Source organism: Rutilus rutilus, assembly GCF_951802725.1.
Source record: "Rutilus rutilus genome assembly, chromosome: 9".
In the NCBI taxonomy this organism is placed as follows: Eukaryota; Metazoa; Chordata; class Actinopteri; order Cypriniformes; family Leuciscidae; genus Rutilus; species Rutilus rutilus.
The window spans coordinates 37,597,028-37,620,150 of NC_140223.1; the positions used below are offsets into that span (position 1 = coordinate 37,597,028).

Genomic DNA, 23,123 nt, shown 5'->3' on the forward strand with positions numbered 1-23,123 from the left:
AGCATCAAGTGTTCTCAGTGTCCTGTGTTCTTGTTTGATCATTGGAAAGCACCGCTGAGTCATCCGTCTTTTCATTCTTCTAGATCGCTATCACAGGCTTGATCATCCATAGAAACTATGTCTACGCGTCTCACGAGCCCGGGGTGAAACTCTCTGATGTCAGACAACCTCCCCCGTCACCTGGGAGGAAGAAACTATTAAAAGATTCATTAGTAGTTACACAGGTGACTGTAAACAGAGTGTGGAGACAAATGACTCACTGCTGAAAGTCAAAGTAAAAACATTCCCATTGTCACTGTTGAAATATTTGTTAATACTTACATAAATTACATGTATTTATGTTTGCTATATCTTATTGTTTGGTAACACTTTACAATAAAGTTTCATTTGTTAACTACATTATTTTATGAAAATGTTCTTCTCACATTACAAAACTCATGAGCTGCTCATGTTCATTTTCCCTTGTGTAATAAATTCATTTGCCTAACATCTAGACCAGCCAGTTCTCCACATAACCGTTCAGGTGTTTGTTTATTTCAAGAGCCTCGCTGATTTTGAGATTCTGTTCTTAAGCACGTAGAAACTTCTAACTCACGTGTCCATACAGGACAAACCCAGTTAAATTAGTGCCCTTGGATGTTTGAACAAATGAACACTAACCAAATGTGATTCGTTGTTACCTATTTACTAAATTACAGTCATGTGATTATAATGACATAATCTTTTAATACCAATTGAATAAATTCTGATGTCTGTATTGAAATGTTTGATTGAAATAGGATTTCATAGAATTCAAAATAACCCATTTTAGAAGGTAAAATTTGGCAGACCATCTTTCCTCAATTCCTTAATTGCAGACATTCCTTACCTGTGAGGAACCGTATCCACTTTCTCCTGGCCAAGGGGATTTTAATGAGCTGCCATGTAAAATAGAGCCATTCTTGTCCTTCTGGCCACCAAACAGAGCGTTCTTTCATTCATGAAACAAACAGTATCTCTTACTCTGTCCCTCTTTTTTCCCCCTCCATTTTCTACACAGCAAACACCTGAGATTGATTTTCATCCCTTCACCATGTGCCTCTAATGTCTGTTTCCTGCAAACCCTTGGACAGCGAACACTTTTTCGTTCTTTTAACTATATAGTGCAGCAGTGGCTTTAGGAAAGATTCCACCTCTTTCTCTGGACATTGGAAACCAGGTCAGCATTCTACTGCTTTTTCCCTTGTTTCTTTAGAAAATGTACTATTTAGAAAAAATATTAACTATGTAAAGAATGGAATATTGTGGAGCTTCAAGTAGTGGCCGTTTTAATCTAATTTAAGCAACTGCTTTTTCCATTGAATGTCTTTTTGTGAGATAAAAAAAAAAAAAAAAGTATGTGTAAGAGAAGTATTGGTGAGAGGGTGGCATGAAATACGCTTCGCTCGAGATGACTAATTTCATTAAACTCATTATTAAAACTGTCTGCATATAATGGTCACATAATTATCTCTAAGTAGAGATCAAATGCGTGGTATCTTTTGCATTATGGAAAATCATCCGTCTAAGCTAAAGCTTCAGCTACAATTAGTGAAGACAAAAGACAGTGAATGAAAATTAAGAGTCTTTTGGGTGTGTGTTTCAGAGGCTAAATCAATATTTTGTACAATCCGTGCTCTTTTAAATGTTTAAACGTCTGTTAATTATGTTACTTCATCTTTCAAAACCCTTCACGCGCCTTGGGTGTATTATATTTTTGAGTCTGCCTTGCTTCTTTAATCTTCATTTATGGATTACTCCTATTGTTGAATCATGTTATTTTCCACAAAAACTATGAATAACTAATGATTCATAAAATGCCCTAAAGAAATTCACCCTAATGCGAGCATGAGTTAAGACTCGCCCCTAGGATTTGCTTGATCGATGACAGCACAGGCCAGGGGGCGAATCATGGTGACGATGTACCTGTGAGTGATTCCCTGCTGCCCCTCCTTGTTCCCCACACATAAAAGAGCCCGCTTTATTCCCATGTTCACTAGACCGGCTCTACAGACTGAAGCATACTTTTTCTTTCACTCGCTTTGACTTCAACGCACAAGCAAAGAAGCATCTAGCATGGTATCAGCAGGGTTACAGATGCTGGGCATTGCCCTGGCTGTCATTGGCTGGATAGGGGTAATTGTGGTTTGCATTCTCCCAATGTGGCTCGTCACGGCTTTCATCGGACAGAATATCGTCACAGCGCAGACTACCTGGGAAGGAATCTGGATGAGCTGTGTGGTGCAGAGCACGGGACAGATGCAGTGCAAAGTCTACGACTCAATGCTGGCTCTCAGCTCAGATCTACAGGCTGCCCGTGCCTTGTGTATTATCTCCATCCTGGTGGGCGTTGTTGGGATCCTGCTAGCGGCTGTTGGAGGGAAATGCACCAACTGCATTGAAGATGAGACAGCCAAGGCCAAAGTTGGCATTATTTCAGGAGCCATCTTCATCATCTCTGGAATTCTGTGTTTGATTCCAGTGTGCTGGACCGCCAACACAATTGTAAGGGACTTCTACAACCCTTTAACCATCAGTGCACAAAAGAAAGAGTTGGGAGCTTCGTTGTTTATTGGGTGGGCTGCTTCGGCACTGCTGGTTATTGGCGGCTCACTGCTTTGTGCAAATTGCCCTCCCCGGGATCAGTACACCACGAAGTACACTGCTCGGCCTGGAGGAACCAAAGGGTATGTGTGAAGAGGAGCCAAAGAGCCCTGCTAATAGTGACATTCAAACTGCCCAATTTGTGAACATTGTACCTTGGTTGTACCAACATTGTACCAGCTTTTGACTTGTGGTGTTACAATTGACCATGCATGCGAACGCTCTATCACTGACCAAATGGTTGAATTAGCCCTCAGCTCTCCAAGAAATGACAGGAATGGTGAAATACTAAGTGTGAATGTGTCACGGTGCTGAACAGAACTCTACTGCCAAAGAAAATGGAGCGGGAACTGTAAATATCTCTTCTTAACTTTGCTGACTGGCTTCACACTCTGAGGATGTGCTTAAACGGTTAAGGATTTATACTGTATAAAATGTAAATGTACTCATATTGTGTTTTAAAATTGAGACATATTTGAGCTAGAAAACATTTCAAGTATGTGCATTGCAACAAATAAATTCTTTACAAACACTCAAATTAGTGTCGTGTGCCTCATTACACACAGTTAAAAGTGGATTTTTGTATATATGTCAATTATTTATAAATAATATAAATCTGAATCTGGCAAACCCATTTACATTTTTACTATTTGTTTATAAGGACGGTTCTGTTCTCAATAAATTATCTGATACATAATTGGGTAATATTTAAGCTATTTGTGAGGTTTCAAAACTACTAGGAAGTAAAATATTAAAACATAAAACACTACTATATTGTGTCTTTTGCCTTTTTAGTGTGCAGTGGAGTGTACATGAGTTTGTCATAACACTAACACGTACATGCTAATGCATGAATACACTATATAGTCAAGTCAAGTCCCATTTATTTAGCGCTTTTTACAATACAGTTTGTTTCAAAGCAGTTGTACAAAGATAACAGGATATTATGCAAAAAAGTTTGTTTCCAGAAGAAAATAGTGTCACAGTCCAGCTTAAGTAAGTTCAGTGATGTTTAATTTTATTTAGTTTGATTTAACCAATGACAAGACACATGGCAGGATCACATGACAAACAAGGAATCACATGACAAGACACAGAAACATGACAATGACAAGAACAAGAACAAGAAACAAAACCCAAAACGTGACATACATATACATTTACACTCTAAACAGAAATGCAAGGGGGTAAATATTTTCTTTCCTTCTCAAAACACTGAGTTTTGATTTATAAGTGAACAATTTATGTATAAGTGTTTTCACACATGATAATTGGGTGTAGGTAAATGGGAAATGATTGTACAATTTAAATGGCATTGTTTCCCAAATGAAACAAAAGAGCTGTTAGTTTTGAATGAAGTGTATAACGTAGATAACTGTGTTTAGAGTTTTGCAAAAAGTTTGTTTTACAATTGCAACCTGAGTGTAAAGCACGTAATGTGCTTGTAGTTTAGGAGACTTTTAGTGTCTAAGCAATAAAAACAACAACTGTATGACAAAATAATAGTTGTATAATGTCTGATTAAATATCCAAATATATGATGTATAAGTTTCAGCTTATAGAAGTGTTTTTACTGTAATGAAGTTCCAGAAGTTTTAAGAATGGAATTATTTTGTCTGGAAATGAACAAAATGGAAAAATGGAAATGTTAAATAGCGTTTTGTAGCTGTTAAGCCATTGAATGTCTACACAGAAAACTGACTTTCAAAAATAAACCTATACCCTGAGAAGTAAGTGTATTAAAGGTTGTTGCAATTAACCCCAGTCTCCTGTGTCTAACCAGGAGAAACAAAAATATTGTTTCAACATATCCAAATAGTTATGGCATCCTTGGTGAGATATCCACACTCAAAAAAATGGTGGGTTGTTTCAACCCATGTTTGGGTCATATATAGACAAACCCAACCATTAAAAATTTGTAATCAAATTTTTAAACCTAACGGTTGGGTTTGTCCATATTTGGCCCAAACATGGTGTAACGAAGATTAGTTGTTATGGGAAGAAGGAGGCGGGAACCAGTGAATGTTTAACAAACTTTAATAATCATAAAATAAATAAACACAAAATGAAAGTAAAGGCGGCAGCCCCTAACGAACGACTGCCCCACAAACATGATAAAATAAACAAAACACAATGTAAAGTCCAGGCCTGGTCCTCTCTCGTTCTTCACTGTCGTCGCTCGTCCTTTTATTCTTCCGAAGCTCCTCCATGACCGGTGCATCACGCAGGTGGTGCTCATCAGTAATCATCACGTCACCTGCCCGCCCTGCTTACCACACAAGGGTTGAAACAACCCTGCATTTTTAGAGTGCAGTTATTATCATGTACATAAATCATTTAAAAAAGGTTTTTTCCCTGTTACAGTCATGGTTAGGTTTAGGGTTAGGGTAAGGGAATTTATGATTAGCGTGCATTTTTGTATAATTTCTTGCAATTTTGTTTGTTGTATCATCTACCTATATCATAAAAATGGTGAAGAAAACATTAAATATTTCTAACCATAATCCCCCATCTAAAGGCCATATCTTTTCACAGTAGCTTTTATGTCAGTGCAAGGTCATTTTGAAAAGTTGTTTTTTAACTGACCTTGAAGGACCTCAAAGTGTTGCTGTGCTTTGTCAGTTCCTCTTGTTTCGTGTTTATAGTGTAAGCAGCCAAATGAGATATCATAGGGGCTCTCCAGAAATCATCAACTCAGGACAACCAAACTCCGCCTTTTCGCTCTTTTCCTATAAAGAGCAAACATGTCTGGTTTGCACACTTTTGGCTACTTTATCACTGTAAAGGCAGGCCTTTGATTTTAAAACATGGTTTCCCAAGGACTTCAGATTATGGGCATGGTCACAGCCATGCTGGGTTGGTTGGGGGTCATTATTGTGTGTGCTTTGCCCCAGTGGAGGGTGTCTGCATTTATTGGAGCCAACATTGTTACAGCACAGACCATCTGGGAGGGCATGTGGATGAACTGTGTGGTGCAGAGCACTGGACAAATGCAGTGTAAAATCTATGACTCCATGCTGGCACTCAGTTCTGACCTTCAAGCCGGCCGGGCCATGATCATCATCTCCATTTTGACCGGACTCTTTGGAATCATCATTTCTATGGCTGGTGGGAAGTGCACCAACTGTATTGAGGACCCAGGGTCTAAAGCAAAGGCGTGCATCATTGCAGGGATTTTCTTCATTGTCTCTGGACTTCTTTGTCTGATCCCAGTTTCATGGTCAGCAAATACGATCATACAGAACTTCTATAATCCGTTGATGGTGGAGGCCCAGCGGAGAGAGTTGGGTGCAGCTCTGTATATCGGCTGGGGTTCTGCTGGGTTGCTCTTACTAGGAGGAGGAATACTTTGCTGGAGCTGCCCGCCAAAGCAAGAACGCATCTACAACCCCAAGTTCTCCGCTGTGAGGTCCAGTTCAACAAGAGAATTTGTCTGAGATGCAGAACCCATATGACTGGCCTTTAAATGCACTCTAGTAGCTGCAGATCTAATTACTGTATGTCAACAATTCATCTGTAGAATTACTTGTACATTTTTTTACATTTAATAGTGTAACATTTTCTATCTCCCTAGCAATGAATATCTTCTGAAAAGAGATAATTCTGTAAAATGATGTTCTTTTATATGTTGGTATTCCAGAAGCAGAAACAGCAGAGCAAAGCGCTAGAAACATCATGGCTTTGATCATCTGGGAATGTTTGAACTGCTAAAATCTATACTTTAAATGCAATGCAAGTCCCTTTGGATAAAAGCGTTGGCCAAATGCTTAAATGTATGTATTACAGCTTTTATGGATGGGAATATATATATATATATATATATATATAGGTTTATTTAAAATGCTTACAATAATACCTTTTGTATTGTTCTGTAATTTGTCAGGTGTATTATGTATTTTTGTCATAATGTGCTAGCATCAATAAATAACATTGTATCCCAAGTCTTCAGACTGTGATGGTATTAATTAAAGCATATATCACTAGTTCATACAAGTTTAAAAACTCTTGGGCAACAGCACACGTCCAATATACTTTCACAATGTTTTCTCTAAAAAATAAATACGTTTAAATCTGATGGCAAATTCTGAAGCCTAATCATCAAAACGTCAGAATATTTCTCTCTTGGCTCTGTGTAACTAGCATGTATGCACTGGACTCTTTAATATACAATATTTTCATGTTTCACATTCGTTGGAGTTTCATTGCTCTTTGAAACAGTTGTAACTGGATATTATTAGTGAGATTCTAATTTCAGTGATGGAAAGTCAAGGCTTGGTATGAGTTCGGCCATTAGTCCAAATTATAGACTATACTCTGTTAAGATCCTTTAGAAGGCACTTAAAATAAGTCTTGTGCTATAACTTTGTAAAATAACCCAAAATAAAGTGTAAACATTCCAAAAACTAGCGGTTACCTTGTCTGTAAAACACTGCTTTAGCTCAAGACTTTTTTAAAAAAGGCTACTGAATGTAATACTGTGATAATGTACAGTTTTTACAGCATTTCACCTCTTTCAAATATAAATGTAATTTCAAATCTTGTGTTAAACACTATTTGTTCATTTGTAATTAATTTCCACTCATCTGAGAGAATCTTATCTTTGACACAAGAGAGACAAGACTGAAATGGTTTTGAAAGCATCTACTGTACCAACAGCAGATCTGAATGCGTCTTCACTGAGTGGCTGCATATTTTAAGAATCTTGCTTTGGAATCTTGTTCAGCAGGATTAAAACAAACAGCTCTGCAAGACTCCTCCCAAATGAGGATCTGTGTCAAACAGGCCATCACTTCCTGCTTGTTTCTCAGACGCTCATGGATTACGACCAGACCAACAGCTGCTTTTGATTGTGACAACACCATGGGAAGGATTGCTAAAGAAGTGTCTGGCCAGACCCTGTGCTTCATTGGTTTTGTTGGTATATGTGTCTGTTGTGGCATCCCATTGTGGCGTGTCACTTCGTACATTGGTGCCAACATTACCACGGCCCAGGTTGTCTGGGACGGCTTGTGGATGAACTGTGTAATGCAGAGCACTGGACAGATGCAGTGTAGAATCCAAGACTCAATAATGAGTCTGACCCAGGACTTGCAAGCGGCACGTGCGCTGATCATCATCGCAATAGTGATCGGCGCCATTGGAATGATACTGACGTTTGTGGGTGGCCAGTGCAGTAGCTGTCTGAAGAAGGAGTCCTCCATGGCTAAAGTGCTGATTCTGGGTGGCATCCTCTGCATTGTAGCTGGAGTCGCCTGTCTTATACCGGTCTGCTGGTCGGCAGCTGTCACCATCTCAGATTTCCAGAATGTTCTCACAATCGCGACACAAAAGAGGGAGCTTGGGGCATCCATATACATTGGCTGGGGCGCCTCAGCATGTCTTCTGTTTGGAGGGATCATTCTGTGTACTTCCTGTCCACCGAGAGAAGATATGTATCCAAATTACCCAGGCATGATGTACCCCTACCAAGGACCTATGTATGGGCCTCCTGGAGCTTACATGCCTGCCAACACATATGCACCTAGTGTAGCATATACTGGAAGTTTTGTTCCTAACAAACCTTATCCAGCCCCAGGTTACACAACTGTTCCGGGACAATATCTTTAGCTAATGGAACATTTCTTTGACTGACACCTTCTAAAACTGTGCTCCTCAACATTTTTGAATGCAACTTGTACTTACTTTCAGTGTTTGATCGAATAAAATGTATATATCCAACAACAAATCTAATTAGCGACTTGTTTGCAATGTCACAAAGCTTGTTTGCAAGGCTTCTTTGCTAGCCTGTGAATGATGATTTGGAAAAACTTGTTTGTCCACTTTCTCCACTCATTCCAGTTGTCCTAGAGGTAGAGATTTTGTAATGCTAATTGGCATATGAATACATGTATGTTTCAACACAGAAGGTAAAATTTGTGAGTACTGTTGTGTTGTTCACTTTCTGTAAATCAAGCATTTTCTCATGTTTTTATTTTATTTTATTTTTAAGAATCTATAAATCTGATTGCGTCTCCACAGGGGAATATTTTTACAATGAATATAGCTTTGGATTTTTATAAATGATCTTGTCAATAAATGTATTTCTGAAATATTACAAATGATTTTCTATTGTCATTTCTATTTCTATTGTCATTTCTTCCTTTGTTTGTTGATTAATTGAATCTTGAGCAATAAACCTTTTTCGCTCATCTGCCAACCAGTAAAAAATGAGAAAATATGATTAAAATGCCTTTTTTGGAAAAGCGTTGATGTAATTGTATTGTGAATTCTACTTGGAAAGTACCAGGAATTCTGCCACGAAACAGGAAATAAACGCATATGGACAGAGTAGCATTGGTTTAGTTTTTAACAGTAGAGAGAAAAGAAAGCTAGCCAAAATATAATGTCAAAAAGCCTTTAATTCATCCGGCCATCAAAACCGCCTATTTTTAGCTTCATATTTTTTTGTTTTGAGTCTCAACAAGACTTATGGTTAATACCTACCCAATCCTTTCGGTTGATGGCTTGGCTCATTTGTATTCGTGACATGGCCATTGTTCAGTTCCTTGCCGATGCGCATCTCATCGAAACTAGCCACAATATCAACATTCCCTTCTGAGGAATCCGGTCAGACTTGAAAATGTACCTTAACCTGGTTTCAGGTCCATCCAACTTAGACTCCTCCCTTCGTCTGAGAAAATCTTAAAACTCTGAAGGGAGGAACAGAAGTCATTTCTACGATAAAGAGAGGAGCGAACACTTTCAAGCCAACGAAGCCAAGCAAACGAGAAAAAATGGTGTCTATGTGTCGACAGATCCTGGGCATGAGCCTAGCGATTATTGGTTTCATCGGAACTATTGTGATTTGTGCCCTTCCTATGTGGAAGGTGTCAGCATTCATTGGAGCCAATATTGTGACTGCACAGGTCATCTGGGAAGGCTTGTGGATGAACTGTGTGGTACAAAGCACAGGACAAATGCAGTGCAAGATCTACGACTCCCTCTTGGCCTTACCTCAGGACTTGCAGGCTGCTCGGGCACTTGTGGTCATCGCCATCATTGTGTGCGTCTTTGGGATCATCCTGGGAATTGTTGGGGGAAAATGTACCAGCTTTGTCGAGGATGAAAGCTCAAAGGTGAAAGTGGCTATTGCTAGTGGTGTAATCTTCATCATCGCTGGAGTGCTGGTTCTGGTCCCCGTCTGTTGGTCAGCTAACACCATCATCAGGGATTTCTACAACCCCATTCTCGCAGATGGCCAAAGAAGGGAGATGGGAGCTTCTATCTATATTGGATGGGGTGTAGCTGCACTGCTGATCCTGGGAGGAGGTATACTGTGTAGCTCCTGCCCACCTAAGGAGGACAACTACGGCGTCAAGTACTCTCAGCCACGGTCCGTTGCCACCAGCAAAGCCTACGTCTGAAAGAGATCAAGCACACAAAGACTTTTTACTTGCAAAGACTCTTTTTCCCCGTAAAACCTCTTTATCCCCAGCTGTGGATATTTTTTTTTTTCCCAAGGAGAAACAGCAGAAGAACAGTGTCTGATCTGACATATAGTTTATATACTGAGGTTTTGTGCTGTGGTTATACAGATCACTGAAAGAGGAAATTGTGCATGTATAATGTGATGAGAGGAATCCAACTCAGGGAAGAAACGATCTGTTTTTCATAAACAAACCATTCTTGCAATTTATGTTTAATATGACAATAGTAATAGTTTTAGTAATCAGAAAATTAAAGAGATCTAACTGTTAATAAAATACAATGTCTATGGTTTTATAAAATGTGTGTTAACCTTCTTATCTAAGCTTCTAAGGTTGTTTTTTTTTTAGTTACATAAATTAGCATTTCTTTGCACAAAGATGTCTTGATCATTAAATTTGTCTTATTATTTTGTTATTGAAATAAATGGTTCTGTAAAACAACTTATTGATACTGTATTGACATTATTTCATAATAATACTTTGACAATATATTCTCACGAAACATTACAGATCAGATCATGCCTCAGATAAAACTGCTGAAAAACTCAACAGAGATATTGGCAACAATCTCCTGTAAAACAGTTTGAACAATTTTGCTGTAAAAATAATCTTCATTTTGCTGTGAAAGAAAACAATAAACAACATGTTCAGTCTGTTTCCACTTCATTGGAAGAGATGAAGCAAAATGTATTGTTTCTTACATAACATGAACTCAATGAAAAATCTATTTTTATTGGTTGAATAGATATTATGATATTCTATCACTTTGTTGTGCACCAGGCATTTGCACCAGCAAATCAGCAAGCAGTCTTAATAAGCTGTTGGAAGAGTGCATTTATTAGAATTGTGTTTTGAAACATTATTATTTAATGGCAATAATAGAGCTATGTTAACACTTTAACATGATTTGGGCCTGAGCACAGAAGGTGAAGGGCATAGAGGCCTGAACCAGAGGCACTAAAGCCCTATAGTTTTTGGCATATTTTTTCACTATTATTATAATATATTTTTGAGGCCTTTGCCATGCATGAAACTTTGCAGACACATCAGACCTGCCAAAATTTTTAAAGTTATGTAATGCTTGGACTTTGGCGTGGTCGAGTGCAGGCTGTCGTCAGGATGAAGTTTCTCCAATGTGCACGAAATTTGGTATGGTCATTGATGACGTCATATAAGACAATGTTCACTTGGTTTTATCTGACTCCGCCCAACAGGAAGTCAGCCATCTTGGATGGAATGTGGGATTTTACATTTTTCCACACTGTTTTGATGGTCTTACCATGGCTAAAATATCATGACAGTTAACAGATACATTTGTCTCAGGACATCTTTTGTTTTGATACTGCAATTCAGGAGCCCCATGCCTCATTGGCTCCACAGCGCCCCCTAGTTCGAAATTGCATTTTGGTCCCTTTGGAATATGCAAGAATTAGTACTAAACTAAACAAAAAACTAAACTTGTAGAACATTTGAGCAATTCTTTGGTCATTTGTTTTGGGTCATTAGCCAGTGGACTCCATAGTGCCCCATAACATTTCCAAATTTATTTATCACTGTGGTTGCCACAGATTTTGTCTGATATTCACAAATTTTGGTAGGGAAATTAGCCCCTTTCACACAAACAGTCTTTTTTTTTTTAATTAGATTTATGTATGGCGTTTTTGCCTTTTACTTGGATAGGATAGTAGCTAGACAGGAAGTGAGGTGGGAGAGAGAGAGGGGGCATGGAATCGGGAAAGGTCCACGAGACAGGACTCGAACTCTGGTCGCCCGAAGCATAACGGTGCTATATGTCGGTGCACTTGCCCACGAGGCTATCGGCGCCAACTACACAAACAGTCTTTACTGGTTAATTACCAGTAAGAGATCATATGTGAACAGGACCTTTTCAAAAATGCCGGTAAATTGGTTACAGCAATTTACCAGTAAGGGAAGTTGTAACAATACCAGTAAATTACAGGAAATGTGCACTGTGTGAACACGGAATGAAGATTTCCGGTATGATCACATATGAGGTCAGAATGCGCTGATTTAAGAAGTCTGCTTTGGGCCAATTGTCACCTTTGTCACCTTTATTTATATAGAGCTTTTTACAATACAGATTGTTTCAAAGCATCTTAACAGTGATAACAGGAAAGTAATGCAACAAAGTTTGTTTCTGCTGTACAGCAGATCTAGAAGAAAGAAGTTTCATAGTCCAGCTTAAGTAACTTCAGTGATGATTCATTTCTGTTGTAAAAAAGTTATTAATTTAGTTAATTTATATCTATAGCCGCTCTGGAGAAAACAATGATGTTATCGTCCAGCTCAGTTCAGTTCTCATATAACGGTGTCAATGCAGGCAGATCAATAATATTGTTGAATATTAAATGTCCCCAACTAAGCAAGCCAAAGGCGACAGTGGCAAGGAACCAAAACTCCATCAGTGACTATTCACTGTAAAAAAATTCTAACCCTCCCAAATCAAAAATTTCAAGTGACCGATAACATCTAAATTTTTCAATTGGCCCAAGTGAAAATCTGTACATTTAATTTTATAATTTACAAAATTTCACTTGGGCCAATTGAAAAATTTAGATGTTATCGGTCACTTGAAATTTTTGATTTGGGAGGGTTCGAATTTTTTTACAGTGTTGATATATGTTCTATTGATATATGTTCATAATTCTGTTTATTTATTTATCTTTTTTTTTATTTTATAGTTTTATTTATTTTTTTCTCGTAGATTATAAGACTTTGGAAACAGGATGATTATTGCAAATGTAAGTTCTGAATACTGGAGAGGGGGTAGGATTAAATAAGTTTTTACTTCTTCCAACCCCTTTTCAGACATGTTAAAGAGTGTTAGTGTGTATTTGTTTATATGTATATGTATGCGATTGTGTATATTTGTAAGCGTTTGTATATGTATGTAGGTATGGATATGTACCTGTATATGTGGAAATGTATATGGGTATGTATGTATGCACGTAGGTGTGGGTATGTGTGGATATATATATGTATGTACATATAGATATGGATGAGGGTTTCTATGCACATACAGTATGTGTCCATGTGCGCAATTTCATGTGGGAGTTAAAGACTGGTTGTATGTGATAGAAACAAAGTGTAGGAACTTATTAACATGTCTGAAATAAATTAAAAAGAAAGAAAGAAAGAAAGAAAAGACAGAATGGAGAATAAACCTTGGGAGAAACCAGGCTCAGTCGCTCAGTTCTGGCCAATGAACGAACAGTGTATGATTATGATTCAGGCAGCATTATAGGTCAGAAGTCAGATTGGATCAGAAATTGAATCAGATATCAGTTGGATACAATTATGCACGTCTCGTGCTTTTAAGAGCAAAAATGCATGAATCATCAAAAATGTTTGATCATCCCCTTATGCCTTTCACTCAGACGTCAAAAAATTTTGTCAAATTGAACAGATAGTGAAACTAAAGCACTTCTCCTCATGCGGGCGGATGAAGACAATGGCGTGACGTTTAAAGATCACTTCCGATGACTGACATCACAGAATTTACCAGTATTTTGGAGCTTATGTGTGAATGGCCTCTTACCAGTAAAAAGCCAGAACATCATTGCTTGCGTGAGCGGCATATTTGTGTATTTACCGGTAAAGTCATTCTGGTAATTTAACGGTAATTTACCAGGATTGCTGTGTGAAAGGGGCTATTGTCCTCAACATTACAACTGGCAGAGGGAAGTAGGACATTTGTAAAAAAAAAATTCAATTTCCCTTTTTCCTCTTTCACTAAATTGCTTCAGATGTTTGTATAATAATGGCAAAAAAGTATAGATTTCAAATTCTTAAGGGATTTTTGATCTCTTAACCCTTTCACGCATAGTGGTCACTACAGTGGACAGCTATTAAAAATGCATTTTCTTGAATTTGCACGGGTTTTTATGGCAAAGTTGCACATCAATCTCTTCATTGGACCCTTGTGCATCATCCTATAAATTGCAATCAAGTGGCAAGCCTTTGTGTTTCGATTTTTCCCCCCTCCAAACTAAGATGGCCAAGGGTCAGTCAGACATGCCAAGTTGCTCCAGAATATCCACCCATTCCTTCGAATCTAGGAGACTCTTGGAGGTAAAAAAAATATTGCAGCATCAAGCAATATCTAATGAGTCATATCACAGTAAAATTTTCCAAGTTTTGATTTTAGATTGAGAGAAAACTCTGATTAATCACATGTCCACTGTAGTGGACGTCATGCATCAACTGCTATATTTCAGCTACAATTCATAATTATAATGTGAATATTGTTTTTGAAATTTAAAACTTAAAAACTTAATCTGCAGTGACTTTTTTACTGTAAATAAATGTACTTGTATTATTAGAAAGTAATTTTCATTGACATTGAAAAAAGTCATGTGATTACATATGTATGACACTTGTAATGCATTACTTTATTTGTTAGATCAAAAAGTAATCTGATTTCATAATGCACGTTATTGTAATGTGTTTTTTTACTCATAACATCAAAAAGTAATCTGATTACGTAATGCATGTTACTTGTAATGTGTTTCTTTACTCATAACATCAAAAAGTAATCTGATTACTGTACATAATGCATGTTACTTGTAATGCGTTTCCTTACTCATAACATCAAAAAGTAATCTGATTATGTAATATGCATTATTTTAATGCATTTCTTTACTCATAACATCACAAAGTAATCTGATTATGTAATGCATGTTACTTGTAATGCGTTTCTTTACTTGTTACATAAAAAAAGTAATCTGATTAGGTAATGCACATTACTTGTAGTTAATTACCTGTTAGATCAAAAAGTAATCTGATCAGGTAATGCATGTTACTTGTAACACATTACTTTACTTGTAACATCAAAAAAGTAATCTGAATGGGTCATGCATGTTAGTTGTAGTGCGTTACCCCCAACACTGATCATTTCAGATGAGATTGAAAAAACGTATCGCTAGGTTTTCTCAGAGGAGGGCTATGATAGAAATGTGCATGTTCATCTTGAACATAATCAGAATTATCAGCTAATAAGGGTAAATCTCCATACTCTGGTGCACTGGAGGGAGCATCTGAGTGGTTTCCACAGTTGTACCTTGACAGACTGTAGAAAAATCTGATGGAATCATGTCCTCATGTTCTGATATCAAAGATACGCCAAGTGCAACTTGTATGAAGTTGTATGAAGCCTTTGCAATATTTTGCATTTAGATTTTTTGTATATATTTTATAGTTTTCACATGATTTGATATAATTGTATTGATTAGTTCGTTAAATTCACATACTTTATGTGTTTGATTATTGTCTTATATTAAATCTAGTATATCTTAAGTTTAAACCAAATGCATGCTGTCCACTCAAGTGGACATCTGAAGATCTCTTTGAAAAATTTGTAAAAAAATAAAATAAAAATCAATTCTTGTTTTTCATGCCCTAAGAGCAATAAAAACACATAGGAAAAAAATCCTGACTGAGGATATCATAATTCATGCATGAAAGGGTTAAATACTGTTGCCATGGCAACACATCAAACATTTGTATCCTTTTTATGTTTAGTCATTTCTTTTTAGGGTACTTGCCGTGCTTTAATTTTCATTATCTTTTGCACACTCGTCAAAGTCATCTCCTATTACGGCTTAGCAAAGGTTCATTCATGGACATGGGCTCTATAGCGCCACCTAGAAATGGGCATGTTCAGGGAACTCTGTAGCAAATACCAGCTACGGTAAGCTACGGTCACCAAGCTTTGCACAGATATAGATCTCATCAAGCCGGACACCTTTCACACCACAGACATTAGCTCCGCCAAACAGGAAGTCAGCCATTTTTTTTTTTTATGGCATACTGTGGCGTTTCAAATACTCCTCCTGGGGGATTCTTGTGACTGCCATCAGACATAGGTAAAATCATGCCAAGACATTGAAGACTCTAAATTGGAATAGGATCTTGCATCTTGAAAGCATGATGGGGAGGAGCAGGGATCCGAGAGGGGCTGCTGTCTTTACTTTCATTTTTGTATTGGTTTATTTTATTATTAAAGTTGTTAAATATTCGTCGGTTCCCGCATCCTTCTTCCCATAACAACGAACTTCATTACAATTACAAATTAAACACCCACACAAGCTTAATCTAAATTTAAAAAGATTCAGTCACCTATAACCCTTTTACATGTATGAGCACAGCTTCTGCTCTTCCACCAGAATGGTTTGCTTTCACGAATAACGAACTGAAGCCTGACACAAACCGGCCCAGACTTACGAAAAGAATGGTGATGTAACACTGCTATGTGTTGTTTACCTAATGTGTTAGTATAACCAGTTAAAAAATATACATTGTGCATCCTGGTTAAAAAGCACTGATGCCAAGCCCCCTTTTACCCAGTTGTACAGTTTGCCCTGGCTATTGATTGTAATACAGTGCGAGGGCCCTTCTTCCCCTGTGACGGGGGGGACCCCTCGCTGGTTTTGTTTTTGTGAGATTGAACTGACTGCCTAAAACTAAAATTATACTGCAAAAAGAAAGAGCAAATACTGATGGATATAAATCATTTATTAGTATTAGCCATTAAGCTAAATCTTGTTTATTAAATTTACAAATTCACAATTTGTTTATTAAATAAAATGAGTGTAAAAGCACTAGATCACTAAATCACTATAAAGGCTTATGGTTGATATATGTGGTTGTTGGGTTATCCTCATTGATGCGTGTCTCATAGAAATGAACTGTGTTCCACATTTCCTGCTGTGGAATCTAGTCAGGTTTAACCTGGTTTTAGGTCCATTCAACTTGGACTCCTCCCTTTGGAGAAAATCTTAAAGGTTGGAACATTCTGAAGGTTAGGAACATAAGTATTTTCTTGGATTAAGAGAGGAGCAAACACTTTCAAGCCAACAAAGCCAAGCAAACAAGAGAAAAATGGTGTCTATGTGTCGACAAAGCCTGGGCATTTGCCTAGGAATGATTGGTTTCATCGGAGCTATTGTGATTTGTGCCCTTCCTATGTGGAAGGTGACAGCATTCATTGGAGCCAATATTGTGACTGCACAGGTTTTCTGGGAAGGCTTGTGGATGAACTGTGTGGTACAAAGCACAGGACAAATGCAGTGCAAGATCTACGACTCCCTCTTGGCCTTACCTCAGGACTTGCAGGCTGCTCGGGCACTTGTGATCATCGCCATCATGGTGTGCGTCTTTGGGATCATCCTGGGAATTGTTGGTGGGAAATGTACCAGCTTTGTCGAGGATGAAAGCACAAAGGTGAAAGTGGCTATTGCTAGTGGTGTAATCTTCATCATCGCTGGAGTGCTGGTTCTGGTCCCCGTCTGTTGGTCAGCTAACACCATCGTCAGGGATTTCTACAACCCCTCGCTCACAGATGCCCAAAGAAGGGAGATGGGAGCTTCTATCTATATTGGATGGGGTGCAGCTGCACTGCTGATCCTGGGAGGAGGTATACTGTGTAGCTCCTGCCCACCTAAGGAGGACAACTACGGCGTCAAGTACTCTCAGCCACGGTCCGTTGCCACCAGCAAAGCCTACGTCTGAAAGAGATCAAGCACACAAAGACTTTTTACTGGCAAAGACTCTCTTTTTTTTCCGTAAAACCTCTTTATCCCCAGCTGTGGATATTTTTCCCAAGGAGAAACAGCAGAAGAACAGTGTCTGATCTGACATATAGTTTATATACTGAGGTTTTGTGCTGTGGTTATACAGATCACTGAAAGAGGAAATTGTGCATGTATAATGTGATGAGAGGAATCCAACTCAGGGAAGCAGTGGTCTGTTTTTCATAAACAAGCCATTCTTGAAATTTATGTTTAATATGACAATAAGAATAGTTGTATTAATCAGAAAATTTTATATATCTAACTGTTAAAAAACAATGTCTATGGTTTTATAAAAATGTGCATTAATCTTCTTATCAAGTTTTATTTTTGGGGTTTCATAGATTAGCTTTTTTTGCACAATGATCATTAAATGTGTCTTATTATTTTGTTATTAAAATAAACGGTTCTGTAAAACAACTTATTGCATTGACCATTTCATAATAATAGTTTGACAATAATGAATATTCTCACATCAAAGAAAACATTACAGATCAGATCATGCTGGCCTCTGACATGGTGACTAAACTCAACAGAGATGTTGGCAAAGATCTCCTGTAAAACAGTTTGTGCAATTTCGATGTAAAAAAAAACCCATTTTACTGTAAAAGAAAACAATAAACAACTATCAGGCATGTTCAATCTGTTTCTGCTTCATTCGTTTCTTACATAACATGAACTCAATGAAAAATCCTTTTTTTTTTATTGGGTGAATACATATTATATGATATTCTATCACTTTGTTGTGCACCAGGCATTTGCACCAGCAAATCAGCAAGAGGTCTTGATAAACTTTTGGAACAGTGCATTTATTAGAATTGTGACTTGGTTCATTTGTATTTGAACCAAGTCATCAAGCGAAAGTTCCTCGTTGATGCACATCTCACAGAAACTAGCTGTATCCACATTCCCTGCTGTGGAATCTGGTCAGGTTTAACCAGGTTTCAGGTCCATCTGACTTGGACCGCTCCCTTCAGAGAAAAAACTTATAACAGGTTAGTCATTTGTACAATTAACAGAGGAGCAAACACTTCCAAGAAAACAAAGCCAAACAAACAGAATAAATAAATAAAAATGGTGTCTATGTTTTGACCTATCCTAGCTATGTCCCTAGCCATTATTGGTATCTGGGGAGCTATTATGATTTGTGCCCTTATATATGGAAGGCGACAGCAGTAATTGGAGCCAATAGTGTGACTGACCATCTGGGAGGGCTTGTGGATGAACTGTGTGATACAAAGCGCAGGACAAATGCAATGAATTCACTCTTGGACTTGCAGGCTGCTTGGGCACTTGTGTTGCTTGCATTTATGCTGGGACGTGTAGGTTGTGGGGCGACATGTAAAAATTTAACTATTAGGCTACAAGAAAATGTATGTTTTGAGTTGGTTCCAGAGGGACCAAGTAATAGTTTTGCAAGTCACAAGTAAGTCTTGGTCAGTTAGCACCATCAGGGATTTCTACAATTCCTTGCTCGCAGATACCCAAAGGCATGACACAGGCATGTTCAGTTTGTTTGCACTTCAATCAAAGAAATTTGGTCAAAATTAGACTTACTAAGCAAAAATCATTGTTTCTATCATAACATTAACTAAATGAAAAAACTATTTTTAAATGGCTGAATCACTTTGTTGTGCACCACGCTGTTAGACCTTACCAGGCTTTTTTACAGTTTCACGAGTTCACACTTACATATAATTAGATGGAGTAAAGCTTGATTTGGCGTGCTGTCCAGGGGGAAGGCTCCGGGCTCGGAATTTGGCCCAAACCTCTTTTAACAGTTTATTACTGTTAAAATATATTTTGTGGATGTGCCATTTAATCTTGCTTCACCCTTTCTAGTCCTTAATCCTAGTTAACCCTTTCAACCCCACAGGAACATACTGTAGTGTCCACACTACAAACAGTAAAAGTAACACTGAAGCAGTGTTGCAGTGAGATAATTAAGTGAATATGTAAGTGATTTTTGAGCATTAGTGATGAACACCTGCTGTTAACAATCAGAATCACTGAAGGAAAGAGGAAGAAGAACAGAAAAAAGAGACAGAACAACTACAACTGACTTCCAGCCATTACACATTATTACACTTATTACTAACCAGTTTGACTTTATTTCTGTTATACATCTACAGAATCTCGTATTGAGAATTAAAAGAGGTTTAGAAATTGATATTTTATTGAAAATGTTTGGTTTGGATTACCATTATGGTGATCAGTGTTTACTTAATTGTGCTCTTGACCCTTGACATTTTATAACCATTTTTTTCTTGTGCTGCTTTAACTGATTTTGCAAGCCACATTTATGGTAAAAAAAATAAAAAAATAAAAAATGTGACGATGATCAGTGAATGCTGATTGTTATGCATCGATGATGACATAACCATCATTTAGTCTCTTGATTCACTGATCTCCTCCAGTGTTCAATCCTTTATCAAAAGTTTTGCATTATAAAAAAAAAAAAAAAATGCAAGAGTTCCAGCACCAATTGTTTTGAAGGATTTTTTAAACCCAAAAATAATAATTTAGACAAACACACAGAAATAAAAAATCGGCATATAAAAAGACCATTAAGCGTTATAATTTATTCAATTTTGTACTATTCTGACACCCAGCATGCATTGCGACACAAAACATTTGATTGTCACCATTGAGTTTCATTTGCTGATTGTTGATGTCTGTGTGTTTCTAAGTTATGCAGGAGTTCAAAATCAGTAACTGATTACTGAACGAAAGCTATAGAATCACATAGCTACTATCATCCATAAATATAAAATTAAAAGACATAGAACAGGATCCGACGAGTTCATGATGATTGATTATGGCATCATCGCAACACAGCCGAAAACACATGATCAAATTCCTCTTGGCTTTTTCTTGCCATGACATCCGTGCTTTTTAAACACAGTTACAGCAGCCAGAAAAAAATAAATAAATAAAGTTAAAAAGTCAAGGGCCAAGAGCCCTTAATGGTGACTAAAAACTTTATTATTTTCAATAAAACATCTAAATCTCTGTTAAATCTCAACAAGGACTTCTATTTGTATGAAAGAAACTGGTTTGTAATCTGGAAGTCAGTGTAGTTCTCGTGTTTCTGCTTATGTCTTCTCTTTTCATCTATTCTTGTTTCTCTGTCCTTCAGTGATTCTGCTTGTCAGGTGTTTATCAGTGTCTGAATAAACTCACTTCTTTTCATTCTCTATCTCAAGTGGACTATATTAGTGAACTAATTTAGGGAATAGTGAATGAGGGTATAGGGTGTGATTTGGGACACTTTGAGGCAACTTTCTTGAAAATTACAAATATTACCCAGAATGCACTGTTTTCAATGGTATATTACTTTATTAATTGAAAATAGTAGGCTATGTTACTCTCAGAATTTTGCCATTTTTTTACACCAAGGTTTTACAGTGCTGGCATTTGCGCCAGCAAATCAGCCATTCAAACAGTACATTTATTAGAATTGCAATAATACAGCTACTTTAACACTTTAGCATATGATTTTATTTGTTTTTGTAAGATTGAATTGACTGTCAAAAATAAAATGATGCTGTTCAGTGGAGAAAGAGCACCCAGTGGTGGATGGAAATAATTTCGAAATATTAGCCAGCAAGCATCTTTACTAAATAAAATGAGTGTAAAATTAAAAAAAACATATTTTACTGTAAAAAATTTGTAACACTCCTAAATCAAAAATTTCAATTGACCGATAACATCTACATTTTTCAATTGGCCCAAGTGAAATTCTGTAAATTCTAAAATTAAATGTACAGATTTTCACTTGGGCCAATTGAAAAATTTAGATGTTATCGGTCAATTGAAATTTTTGATTTGGGAGTGTTACAAATTTTTTACAGTGTGTAACCATCCCTAAATACAAGTTGATTCAGCTCTTCTAGGCAAGGCAATGGCCATGTTTAGATGCCGAACAATGTTATGTAATTAATTTGGTCAAATTCTGATTATGGATCTAGGCCATAGTAGTATAAACAGGTTGCTATGGAAAATGTGTTGTTGATGGACCCTTTTGAGACCTCTTTGTCCAAGGCATGCTAACATTGTAATGCATCCCTGAGATTCATGTGCATAAATTTCAGTAAATTATAGCTCATTTCAAGAAATGAGGTTTGGCACAGCAAAAAGCTGTGTTTTTCTGAAGCTTTGGTTTCAAGTCCTCCCAAACTGGTTAGACAACTAGCAATGGTATTTGTCTGAATATTAACAACAGGATGTGGGTGACGTTACTTTTGGAAAATATTTCTGTCTTAATATTAAGTACTAAATTTCAAATGGATTAATCGAATGGATAAAGAAAGCGACATTGAGTTCTGTAGCAAAGCTTTCTTAATTAACATGAGGCTTCTAAACATGTTTATTCAAACAAGATAATTATTCCTACCTTATAGGAAGTGAAAAAAGGAACGTAAACCGATCTCATATATTTAAAACCCTTTATTGTCACAACCTCACAAGCCAGCTATGTCCTCAGTTTGTGCGGATTCACATTTGGAATAGCACTTTTTTCCCTCCCTGAACCCAGCGTGTTTACCTCCTCCATGCTGGTCTAAGTTTTTGGAAAGCAAATCCCCCAAAAAACCCAGAAGGTGACATTGAGAGGGCATCAGTTACTGGGCCGCATCCTGGCCCTGTTTGATTGGATTGGAGTAATAATTCTGTGTGACCCATGTGTAGAGTTACAGCCTTCATTGGTACCAACATTGTGACCTCTCAGATTGTCTGGGAGGGAATCTGGATGAGCTGTCAAGTCAAGTCACCTTTATTTATATAGCACTTTTTACAATACAGGTTGTTTCAAAGCAGCTTTACAGAGATAACAGGAAAATAATGCAACAGAGTTTGTTTCGGCTCTACAGCAGATCTAGAAGAAAATAGAGTCACAGTCCAGCTTAAGTAAGTTCAGTGTCATTTTTGTTTTAAAGATTTATTAATTTAGTTCATTTTTCTATACAGCTGCTCAGTAGAAAACTGTGATGTCATCGTCGAGCTCAGTTCAGTTCTCATATAACGGTGTCAATGCAGACAGATCAATAATATTGTTGAATATTAAGTGTGCCCAACTAAGCAAGCCAAAAGCCAAAGGCGACAGTGGCAAGGAACCAAAACTCCATCAGTGACAGAATGGAGAAAAAAACCTTGGGAGAAACCAGGCTCAGTCACTCAGTTCTCCTCTGGCCAACGAACGAACAGTGTATGATTATGATTCAGGCTGCATTATAGTCAGATTGGATCAGAACAATCAGAATATTATCCAGGTCCATCTGGTTGAAGATCGGAGTCACACCTGTATGGAGACGGGTTTGTTGAGGATCAGTGCCGATGGCTGTCATGTCGATGAGACCTTTGATGAGAGTCTAGTTTACACAATCTCTGCTAACACTTCAGGGATGCGTTGTGGTCATGTCGAGGCGCAGGTCCTCCATCTGATCTG

At 37.5% G+C, this 23,123-nt stretch overlaps 6 protein-coding genes across 6 annotated transcripts in view; all 6 read left to right on the plus strand.

Moving 5' to 3' along the window:
* The first annotated feature begins 1,097 nt into the window (after window positions 1-1,097).
* cldnj (claudin j) overlaps window positions 1,098-23,123 on the plus strand; it is a 28,026-nt gene continuing 6,000 nt past the window's right edge. Inside the window, exon 1 of the mRNA XM_084418065.1 lies at window positions 1,098-1,198. The gene's annotated coding sequence lies outside the window, so the exon portion shown is untranslated. The remainder of the gene's footprint in view (window positions 1,199-23,123) is intronic.
* LOC311296455 (claudin-4-like) lies at window positions 2,095-2,715 on the plus strand (the record flags this gene model as incomplete). The annotated part of the gene is made up of 1 exon (XM_084418250.1): window positions 2,095-2,715. One exon carries the CDS (start codon window positions 2,095-2,097, stop codon window positions 2,713-2,715), a length of 621 nt encoding a protein of 206 aa, XP_084274376.1.
* LOC311296452 (claudin-4-like) lies at window positions 5,403-6,629 on the plus strand. The gene has a single exon (XM_084418247.1). The coding sequence runs from the start codon at window positions 5,430-5,432 to the stop codon at window positions 6,057-6,059; it is 630 nt and encodes a 209-aa protein (XP_084274373.1). The 5' UTR covers window positions 5,403-5,429; the 3' UTR covers window positions 6,060-6,629.
* On the plus strand, window positions 7,435-8,774 carry cldnf (claudin f). The gene has a single exon (XM_084418246.1). It carries the CDS (start codon window positions 7,483-7,485, stop codon window positions 8,227-8,229), a length of 747 nt encoding a protein of 248 aa, XP_084274372.1. The 5' UTR covers window positions 7,435-7,482; the 3' UTR covers window positions 8,230-8,774.
* On the plus strand, window positions 9,335-10,765 carry LOC311296453 (claudin-4-like). The gene has a single exon (XM_084418248.1). The coding sequence runs from the start codon at window positions 9,396-9,398 to the stop codon at window positions 10,023-10,025; it is 630 nt and encodes a 209-aa protein (XP_084274374.1). The 5' UTR covers window positions 9,335-9,395; the 3' UTR covers window positions 10,026-10,765.
* Window positions 16,989-18,311, plus strand: LOC311296454 (claudin-4-like; the record flags this gene model as incomplete). The annotated part of the gene is made up of 1 exon (XM_084418249.1): window positions 16,989-18,311. One exon carries the CDS (start codon window positions 16,989-16,991, stop codon window positions 17,616-17,618), a length of 630 nt encoding a protein of 209 aa, XP_084274375.1. The 3' UTR covers window positions 17,619-18,311.

Excerpts from the sequence above, each read along its gene's own strand:
- LOC311296452 (XM_084418247.1), top strand. The coding sequence starts at position 5,430 with ATGGTTTCCCAAGGACTTCAGATTATGGGCATGGTCACAGCCATGCTG.
- cldnf (XM_084418246.1), top strand. The coding sequence starts at position 7,483 with ATGGGAAGGATTGCTAAAGAAGTGTCTGGCCAGACCCTGTGCTTCATT.
- LOC311296453 (XM_084418248.1), top strand. The coding sequence starts at position 9,396 with ATGGTGTCTATGTGTCGACAGATCCTGGGCATGAGCCTAGCGATTATT.